Source organism: Colobus angolensis, unplaced genomic scaffold, assembly GCF_000951035.1.
Source record: "Colobus angolensis palliatus isolate OR3802 unplaced genomic scaffold, Cang.pa_1.0 Scaffold59, whole genome shotgun sequence".
NCBI classification, from domain to species: domain Eukaryota; kingdom Metazoa; phylum Chordata; class Mammalia; order Primates; family Cercopithecidae; genus Colobus; species Colobus angolensis.
Window position 1 is genome coordinate 5,552,618 of NW_012119487.1, and position 11,146 is coordinate 5,563,763.

At 41.1% G+C, this 11,146-nt stretch overlaps 1 protein-coding gene across 2 annotated transcripts in view; it reads right to left on the reverse strand.

Annotated features, from left to right (window-relative positions):
* Positions 1-11,146, reverse strand: part of MRPS14 (mitochondrial ribosomal protein S14) — a 19,023-nt gene that overhangs the window by 808 nt on the left and 7,069 nt on the right. The window contains exons 2-4 of one of the 2 annotated variants that reach the window (XM_011962359.1): positions 9,043-9,201; positions 5,276-5,454; positions 633-714 (exon numbers count right to left, since the gene is read on the reverse strand). In XM_011962359.1, coding sequence (XP_011817749.1) covers positions 687-714; positions 5,276-5,454; positions 9,043-9,201 — 366 coding nt within the window. In that variant the 3' untranslated portion in view covers positions 633-686. Of the gene's footprint in view, positions 1-632; positions 715-5,017; positions 5,455-9,042; positions 9,202-11,146 lie in introns of those variants that run through there. The other variant, XM_011962360.1, reaches the window with a different exon arrangement.

Sequence of the window (11,146 nt, forward strand, 5' to 3'; positions counted from 1 at the left end):
CGAGACGGGCGGATCACGAGGTCAGGAGATCGAGACCATCCTGGCTAACACAGTGAAACCCCGTCTCTACTAAAAATACAAAAACTAGCCGGGAGAGGTTGTGGGCGCCTGTAGTCCCAGCTACTCTGGAGGCTGAGGCAGGAGAATGGCGTAAACCCGGGAGGCGGAGCACGAGGTCAGGAGATCGAGACCATCCTGGCTAACACAGTGAAACCCCGTCTCTACTAAAAATAAAAAAAAACTAGCCGGGAGAGGTTGTGGGCATCTGTAATCCCAGCTACTCGGGAGGCTGAGGCAGGAGAATGGCATAAGCCCGGGAGGTGGAGCTTGCAGTGAGCTGAGATCAGGCCATTGCACTCCAGCCTGGCCGATACAGCGAGACTCCGTCTCAAAAAAGAAAAAAAAAAAATGAAAGCATACAAATACTAGAAAATGGGGGGAAACTACATTATATGTGACTTAAAACCTAGAAGAAACAAAACTTGATCAGTTTTAGCTACATAAAAATGTTTATAGGACAAGAAAAACCCACCACAACCCAAAGCAAACAATGTATTGAGAGGATTCCAATAATTAAGAATACTTCATACAAAAAGAAATGTAAATGATCTTTAACCTGTAAAGATGCTCACCTTGTTCAGAAGAGAATAAACTACAGTTTCTTTTTATCTTTCACTGGAAAAAGTTTAAAAACAAATGTATTGAGTGTTGAGGCTGTGGAGAAATAAGGACACATATCTGGGAATGGAATGAAAAAGTTAAACTCTGGTTAACACTCCAGAGTATATGGGTGGGTGCAGTGGCTCACACCTGTGATGCCAACATTTGGGAGGCCAAGGCGGGCAGATCACTTGAGGTCAGGAGTTTGAGACCATCCTGGCCAATATGGCGAAATCCTGTCTACTGAAAATAAAAAAAACTAGCTGGGCATGGTGGCAGATGCCTGTAATTCCAGCTACTCGGGAAGCTGAGGGACAAGAATCACTTGAACCTGGGAGGCCAAGGGACAAGAATCACCTGAACCTGGGAGGCTGAGGGACAAGAATCACTTGGACCCGGGAGGCACAGTTTGCAGTGAGCTGAGACTGTGCCACTGCACTCCAGCCTGGGTGACAGAGTAAGACTCTTGTCTCAAAAACATTATTTGGTAATAACCATCAGAATTACATATGCATTTATCCTCTGACTCAGAATTTTAACTTCTTTCTGGGCTCTGAAAGGTGCATTTACCAAAATTTGGAATGCTATATGCAAAAGATCAGAACAGGAATGTATTACGGTTCATCCACATGAGGGAGTCACAAAACAATGAAGATTTCTGTATAATGTAAAATGGTCACCAGGACAGAGTAAGGGGAAAAGCAAAGTGCAGAACATTTATGGTATACCCACTGGGTTTGTGTAAGAAGGGTGAGAAATGCGAATGTATGCACATAGGTGTATTTGCTTATGTTTCAAAAAGAAACGAGTAAACCCAAAGCTAATAAAAAGTGTTAGCAGGGGAGGAAGGAGATGAGGATGGAAGCTACTCTGTGAATGTAACTTTTTTCTAGTTTTGACTTTAGAACCATCTAAAATTTAACATGATTGAAAAAGTAAAAAATGACCCTAAACCTACCAACACATTGTCTCAGTCTGTTCCTGCTGCTGTAACAAAATGCCACAGGCTAAGAATTTATAAATATTTATTTCTTGCACTTCTGGAGGCTGGGGAAGTCTAAGATTTGGCACCAGTAGATTGGTGTCTAGTAAGGGCTTGCTTTCTGCTTCCAGTATGGTGGTGCCTTCTTGCAGTATCGGAAGGGTAAAAGGGATAAACTCTCCCTCAAGCCCTCTTAGAAAGGCACTGATCCCATCCATGAGTGTGGAGCCATCCTGGCCTAAGCACCCCTAAGGGCCCCACCTCTTAATAATGTCAACGCATTGTGGATTAGATCGCAATGTGAATTTCAGAAGTACACAAATGTTCAAACTACAGCATGTATATACATCAAGTTGGTAGTATAAACTACTTTCAAATAACTTTAGAACACAAGTGTTTGCCCATTGGTAGTGAGATGGATTCTAAGTACAAAACCACAAGTGAATCTAAAACTATAATCACTAGTGTTAGCAGTAAAATTATATTGAAACTTTCAATATAATTTATGATAAAGGTAAATAGGCTGATGTCATTAGGAGCTAAGATTTTTGTATTAAATACATTCTAAAATCAATAAAAACTCGCCCCCCTTTTTTTTTTTTGAGACGGGGTCTTGCTCTGTTGCCCAGGCTGGGGTGCAGTGGTGCAGTATCAGCTCACTGCAACCTCTGCCTCCCAGGTTCAAGGGGATTCTCCAGCCTCAGCCTCCCGAGGAGCTGGGACTATAGGTGTGTGCCACCACGCCCAGCTAATTTTTGTATTTTTTGGTAGAGAGAGGGTTTCACCATGTTGGCCAGGCTGGGTCTCGAACTCCTGACCTCAAATGATCCACCCGCCTCAACCTCCCAAGGTGCTGGGATTACAGGCGTGAGCCACTGCACCCGGTCTATTTTTACCTTTTAAAGAAAGACTTGCCTAGGCAGACCTGCTGAAAGGACCTAAATGCAATGATGATAATAGCCATCAGCACTGCCTAGTGCTCAGTGTGGTCTGTAAACACTATTTCCTACAAAAAGGTCCACGAACCCTTGGAAAAAATGTCTGAGGCAGGAAATGCACAAAGTAGACCTGGGTTAGCTTATGTCAGAAAGCAAGGAAATACTGAATAATTCTGTACCAATTCAGTAGGAAACAACTTAAGGAGCTCCCACTGGTAATGGGACAATTTGAGCATCAAGAAATAATGAATTGAAACAATATACACAAAATTTGCAAGTTCACTACAGTGAAAAATAAATGATGTGTTACCATTTTCATTGGCTAGAGCACCAACTCATTTACTGTAAAAATTGTTAAAGAATCATGCATTTATCTTGAAGAAATACATTTCAGGAAAATAAATTACTGATAAGGAAAAGTTCTTGACAGAAAAATTCTAGCCAATACAGAAAAATTATGGAATTAGAAAACTACAATTGCAAACCTTAATAAAACAACAGATCAGAGTAACAATCACCAATGAAAAGCAAAAACTTCGCTTGCTTTAGCAGCACATATATTAAAATTGAATGATACAGAGATTAGCATGGCCCCTGTGCAAGGATGACATGCAAATTTGTGAAGCATATTAAAATGCTGTAAAACAAAAAAAAGCAAAAACCAATGAGTGGCAGGTTAATGAATGGTTAACTTCAAATGCAGGGACCAGGCTGATCCCACCTGAACCCACTGGTCAAGCAGCATTCAAAGTTGGACAGACAGATAACGTGCCTTCTGGTTTAACAGTACACAGCACCACTGATGAAAATTCATCTCCAAAACACGGAGCCTGAATCTAGGCCAGTCTCAATGTAACTACCAGTTTGTAGGGAATTTGTGTGACAGGAATAAATTTAAAAACACACGAAAGAAGCAAACAGCTAAATGTTGGACATTCTACAGGAAAAATGGCCCGGTTCCTCCCACAAATGAATGACATAAAGGAGTGAAGAGGTTTATAGAACAAAAGGGATTTAAGAGATGTAGCAACCAAATGAAATACATGGATCATACTTGGACTCATTCAAACAAACCAAAAAGATGTGGGGTGTCCTTTCAATGATATGCCAGAAATCAGTAAATCTGATTGTTCTAGTTATGATTTGATTAACACTAGTTACTAGTTATTAGCTAGAACATTCCAGTTGGTAAGTTGTCATACATATTTAAGAAATATGAATCCAAACTAGATTGTGATAATTCCCTCATAACTTCACCTCCACCTGAGTTTCGGGCTCTGCTATCCAGCTGCATACTAGCTTCATCAGATGACACTGGCGTCTCCAACACTGCATGACTGAAACCTGAACTCGCTTATCTTCTGTTTCCCCTAAATCTGTTCTTTTTTCAAATTTTCTATCTTGGAGTTGCCCTCTACCATCTATCTAGACACTTTAATCAGGAACTCAGACAGCCATCTTTACCTCTTAGATATAATCAGTCTTGTAAGTCTTGCCCAATTTTCTTTCCTAAAACTTTAAAAATCTGTCCTCTCTTCTCTAGCAAATACCACAATGTTAGTTCAGGCCTTCATCTTCCTCAACAATTAAGACATCCTCCTAACTGGTTGTCTTGCCTGTAGCCTTTTCCTCTCATGGCCATCTGCCACACAGCCGTCACTTACCTGTGTTACAAACTGATGATGTCATTCCTGTGCTTAAAACTATCTAATACCTGGTATGTCAGTCTTAATTTCTTCACATGATTTGTGAGATCCTCCACTATATGAGCCTTGTCTTGTGCTTCATATATCTGATCCACTGAAGTGACTGTGGTTCTCTGATGCTAGAGTGCCTTTGCTTCTTTGTGCTTTTGTTCCCTCTGTGTGCAGAAAAAAATCTCACCCCTCACCTCCTGATTTATTAGTAAGTTCTCCAGGACTATTTTCCTGATGTTAAGTAGGTACTTCAATATGTGTATTTTTATCACTGGGCTGATCACACTGTTGAGTTACTGAATGAGAACTTTGTGCTACCCTTACTTATTTGTTATGAATTAAATAAACATAAAAATAGGGAATATATGCTGTTCCAACAAAACTTTTCCTCTTTGGATGGAAACCTTCAAGGACTTAAAGAGGCATAATTTGTTTTAAAGTCCCTTAAGGATGGACAAGAAAACATTTAGTGGTTCTTTTGTTCAGCCATCACACAAAGAAGTGGAGCATTAGATAATCCAGAATAGCAGCCTTGCTATCCAATCTACTGTTTATCCAACAATAATAGGAAGGGGAGCTCTGCAGGTCGGGAAAGCTAGCCCAGGATTACAAACTGCCATAAATGAGCTACATGTCAATTAGTTGGATTATGTATAACATTTTATGAAATAATGCTCTTAAAAACAAAAACCCTTATATGTTACTAAAAGACTAAACTTAAAAGGAGGGTATAAAAAACATATTCACAGAAAATATGTATTATACTACTCTTTGCACTATGTACGGAACAGTATGTTTATTAAGTCCAAGAGAAAAGATAATTCACTGACATGAAACACCCAAATTTCTTCATTTTAAAAGTAGTTTAGAGATAGCATCAGGTAGGCCAAACAACTGCACTGGGCCCCTGTAGAGATTAGGGTTTGGTCTATTAAAAAAATCTTTTCTTGCTGGAACTGGCTTCCCTGCAAGCTCAATAGGTTCTGGAGCTCATTTACCAGATTGCTCGCTGGATCCCAGAAAGTTGCCCATGGTCAGCTAAGTGACGGAAGACTATACGACTAAGCCTCCAGCGCCGCTTCACACCACGCGGACGGGACGTCATAACACACCGATTTCTGATTCTAACAGGACAGCTATCCCGGGGGAGGGCAGCGATTTCTTCATCGGCCACGTCCTAAGGGAAATCACATTATTACACAGATCACATTACATTGTTGCACATGTATTTTGCTCCTTCTCACTGGCAGGTAACTTTCTTTTTTTTTTTTTTTGAGACAGAGTCTTGCTCTGTCACCCAGGCTATGGGTGACAGATTGTGCAATGTCACAATCTCGGCTCACTGCAACCTCTGCCTCCTGGGTTCAAGTGATTCTCCTGCCTCAGCCTCCCAAGTAGCTGAGATTACAGGTGTGCACTACCACACTCAGCTAATTTTTTGTATTTTTAGTAGAGATGGGGTTTCGCCACGTTGCCCAGGCTGGTCTCAAACTCCTGAGCTCCGGCAATCCGCCTGTCTTGGCCTCCCAAAGTGCTAGGATTACAGGTGTGAGCCACAGCACCCGGCCACTGGCAGGTAATTTTCATTGTATGAGTACCATAATTCATTTATCCATCCTACCTTTGATGGTCATCTGGGTCATCTTCCGATTTGAGCGAATATGAATAGTACAGCTACATACTTTTGTTTAAGTCATTGGTAAAGTATGTGAATGTATTTCTGTTGCCTCCTCACGTTTTTTGAATCACAGAAGTTTGAAACCTCTGGGCTGATGATCAAATAGGAGGGAATGTGGCTTGAGATAAGACTAGAGGAGGAGGAAGGAGAGTATCACATGGAGCCCTGATGTCTATGGTAAAGATTCTGACAACTGGAGAAGTAAAGGGGAGAGATCAGATGAGGTTTATATTTTTAAAAAATCATTTGCAAGGTAGAGGATGAATCAGGTGAGGGCAAAGTGGTTGAGGGGAGAAAAGGAGGGATTGCAGCAGTAGTTAGGTTTTGTCAGTAGAGATTTCTTCCTATGTATGTGTTCACGAGTGTGAGTGTTCATAATATTCACTTTCATCTGATAAGTGTGCTGACAAGTATGATGGACCCTGTGCTAGACTGTGGTGCAAGCAAGATAATACATTAAGAGAACACAAATTAAATGAAAGTATATACAAACCAAAAATTAACACAAAAGCGTATGCATGTGTTACCATTATGAACTAACAGAATTACATAAAACAATATGATTGCCAGGTGCAGTGGCTCACGCCTGTAATCCCAGCACTTTGGGAGGCTGAGGCGGGCGGATCACCTGAGGTCGGTAGTTTGCGACCGGCCTGACCAACATAGAGAAACCCTGTTTCTACTAAAAAGACAAAATTAGCTGGGTGTGGTGGTGCATGCCTGTAATCCCAGCTGGCCGGGAGGCTAAGGCAAGAGAATTGCTTGAACCCAGGAGGCAGATGTGGTGGGCCAAGATCGTGCCACTGCACTCCAGCCTGGGCAACAAGAGCAAAACTCCATCTCAAAAACAAAACAAAATGAAAAAACAACATGACTGAGCCATTGAGTAGTAAACAATAAATGCTATACAAGGAACTGGAGAGAAGAAATGACTGGGCAGGAAGATTGAAGCCAAGTTTCATGGAGGTGGACTTTAAAGAATGGCTAGAAATTACTGATTGATTGATTGGTTGATACATACCCCTCCTTGTTCCCCAAAAGATTTAAGGCAGTTTACAAATGAGGAAACTGGGGCAAAGAGAAATGACAGTAGAAAAGATAAAAGCCTCAGGAACACAGAAGTGCATGCTGTGAAAGCCTGAGTTTGTTAGAACTGGGACATAAATTTGACTTGTAAGAAACTTAGCAGGCAGCACAGAACCATGATCAGTTTACATGATTCAGACTCTGCACAGTTATTGCTGCTAGTCATACCAGAGACACTTCTTCTGGGTGTCTTCATAAAGGTACTCAAACAACACACCCCCAGCTGTATTAAGGTATAATTGACAAATAAAAATTGCATATATTTAAGGCATACGATGTCATGATTTGTTGAACATATACATTGTGCAATGATTACCACAATGAAGCTAATGACTGCATCCTTCACCTCACAAGATTACCTTTTGTGTGTGTGTGTGTGTTGATCTACTCTTAGCAATTTCAAGTACACAATACGGTACTATTGACTATAGTCACGGTGCTGTGCATTAGCTCCACAGAATTGATTCATCTTACAACAGAAAGTACACCCTTTGACCAGTATCTCCTGATTTCCCCCTGCCCCCCATACCCCCCATACACCCTAGTCCTCCTAGCTCCAAGCAGCCACCATCCTGCTTCCCTGCCTCTATGAACAACGTCTTGAGCTCAGTTTCTCCGGGGCCCCACAATTTTTTTTTTTTTGAGACACAGTCTTGCTCTGTCACCCAGGCTGGAGTGTAGTGGCATGATCTCGGTTCACTGCAACCTCTGCCTCCCGAGTTCAAGCAATTCTCCTGCCTCAGCCTCCCGAATAGCTGGGATTACAGGTATGTGCCATTTGCACTCATTTAAGTTTTGTATTTTCAGTAGAGACAGGGTTTGGCCAGGTTGGTCTTGAACTCCTGACCTCAGGTGATCTGTCCGCCTCGGCTTCCCAAAGTGTTGGGATAACAGGCGTGAGTCACTGTGCCTGGCCTGCCACTTCTTATTACTCCCTAAATGTAGGAAAGTAGCTTAATGCCACTTTAGTGTAAGCCATAACCCAGTGGTCCAAGGCCCTCAGTTTTCTGCTCATCTGGCTTAATCTAGACAAGACTAAAAAGAAACCATAGTAATAAATAGGATGTGTATCATTCTGTCCACTTCTCTAAATGTAGTTTTTTAAAAATCTGAGTTCTCAATAAGTTGAGTAGCCTTGGGTTTAATTTATATCTCCCTAATAAGCCTGTTTAACGCAGATATGCTGCATCACCACTTAGGTGCAGGGCTTTATGCTTCAGAAAGCCAAGCAAAGTGGACATCCTCTTATTCAACCCAAGCAGTGTGACAAGAAAGTAAGCCTTAATGGAAAGGCACTTCAGCACACAGAGGTGGGCAAGGGAGTTCAGGGAGACAGGCTCAGAATGGTACTGAGTAAGGAACAGTATCAACATCAGCAATGCCTCCCAATGCCTTGCCAGTTAAAAGATTGCAATGAGGCTGGGCGCAGTGGCTCACGCCTGTAATCCTAGCACTTTGGGAGGCCCAGATGGGTGGATCACGAGGTCAGGAGTTCGAGACCAGCCTGGCCAACATGGTGAAGCCCCGTCTCTACTAAAAATACAAAAATTAGCTGGGCATGGTGGCATGTGCCTATAATCCCAGTTACTCAGGAGACTGAGGCAGGAGAACTGCTTTAACCTGGGAGGCAGAGGTTGCGGTGAGCCGAGATTGCACCATTGCACTCCAGCCCAGGGGACAGAGCGAGACACCATCTCAAAAAAAAAAAAAAAAAAAAACAAGATTGGGATGAAGTCAGGGAGAGACCTTAGGTGAAAGTAACACCCAGTTTACCAGTACTTTCTAAGGCTGGCATATGAAACAGTTGAAAGGCTAGTTAGGAGTGAATAGTCTTTAATTTGAAACTCACCAAAATCAGTTTCAAGGCTATTTGTTTACATTGATGTGGATCTTATTCTCCAGAAATTATATTGATACCAAGTCACAACAAACAGTATCAAAAGCAATCTGATGTGAGTTAAGGATCTTGTGGTACAAAGGGACTCATCTTAATTAGCTAACCTGAAGAATTTTTGGCAAAATGGTATTCTTCCTGAGTGAATTAATACGTAGCCGCTCATCTGCGTATTCATAGGCCATTTTTCGTCTCTTCACATCGCGCCACATTCTCCAGTCTACGTAGTGACTTCGAACTTGGCCTGAAGCTGATGAAGGAACCATCTGAAAGACAGAGACAAGGGACCAGTGAAGGATAGCCAGGCCCATATTCTGAGTGTTCCTCAATCCTGCAATTCTCTTTCTGCCACTATTTATGATCTAGTATTCTTTTAAGAGTTGTTTTAGATAAGTTTAATAATTTAAGATAATAGATTTCCTAATTCAGAATAAATAAGTTTTATGGATGTATATTAAGTCAAAATCATAATATAATGCAATAACATATGTATTGGAAGGTAAAAGACAGATTCTCAGAAATTTTTATTATTCTGTTCCACCTGTACTTAGGCCAATAGTCACATGGTTCAAAAATCAAAAAGGTATAAAAAGACACACAGTGAAAAGTCTCCCCACACCTCATTCCTCACCTGCTCAGTGACTCCCATGCCCCACAGGTATCCACTGTTTCCAGTTTCTTGTATATCTTTCAGAGATTTCTGTCCGTATACACTCCCCTCCTATTTTTCATTCCCTCTTTTCAGTTAACAATATACGTTAGAGATCTTTCAGTATCTGAATGTAAAAAGCTTCCCCATTTTCTTCATATTGCGTAATCCACTATATAGAAGCATAATTTAAACTGCCACATATTGCTGGACAGACCTCACTATTTATCATTATAAACAATGCTGCAGTGAATAATGTCTTAGAAATCATTTCATATGTATTCCTATATATCTTAAAGATACATTATTATTTATTTATTTATTTTACTTTTTTGAGATGGAATCTAGCTCTGTCACCCAGGGTGGAGTGCAGTGGTGCAATCTCGGCTCACTGCAACATACGCCTCCCGGGTTCAAGCAATTCTCATGCCTCAGTCTCCTGAGTAGCTCAGACTACAGGTGCCCACCACCACATCTGGCTGTTTTTTGTTTTTTGTATTTTTAGTACAGACAGGGTTTCACCATGTTGGTCAGGCTGGTCTTGAACTCCTGACCTCAAGTGATCCATCCATCTCGGCCTCCCAAAGTGCTGAGATTACAGGAATGAGCCACTGTACCCAACGAGGATAAATTATTGGGAGCAAAACTGCTAGGTCAAAGGGTACTTTAAAACTATCACTGACCTAATACTTCTCAGCACTAGTTGTCCAGTAATAAGACAGTATATTCCTTGTTGTCTCACATTTTCATGGTGATAATTTATAGTTCTGACTGACAGTACGGGCAAAGGGAGTATAGATCGCAAGAAACGTAAGTCTCTGTCAAACCAGAGGAAATATGACACATTAATTAAATTGCCCCTATAGAAAAATGATGGCTTCTGATAAGTGATGTTTGTAAAAGAATTATATGTATAGCAGAATATAAAACTGAAAATAAGAATACTATAAATAGAAAGCCAACATTTTTTCAGTCTATTAACAAAAGATAAACTGAACATCTTCAGTGCTCACATTACTAAACAAAAGTTCCATGGGGAAATATAACAATTCTGCAATCACCTTTTGGAAAAAAGATAAGCAGGAATAGAATGTGAATATTGATGTGGCATATGACTGAGTCCAGTGAATGCCTTGGTAACCATGGCTGGAAATGCTTGTCCCAGAAAGACGGGCTTTGAAATGTTGATAGAATTTTGACTAAAGTGGGGACAGGGGAGGGGAGAAAAGCTAGTTTGTCCAAACAAAACATAGAAAAGAACAAGATATATTCATAAGATCAAGGAGAAATCATTCTGGCTGAAAGAAACCATTCACATTGAGGGGCAATGTGAGGTTTGCTTTTACCTATGAAATTGAGGGTACAGGGGATTTAGAAAACAAGATTAAGCATTTCTTCTTTGAATTCTTTTTCAAAGTATTCCTAATCAAATTCTCCTAGAACACTTCTATTAGTTTTTAAAAACAGTCTTTCTGGCCGGGCGCGGTGGCTCAAGCCTGTAATCCCAGCACTTTGGGAGGCCGAGACGGGCGGATCACGAGGTCAGGAGATTGAGATCATCC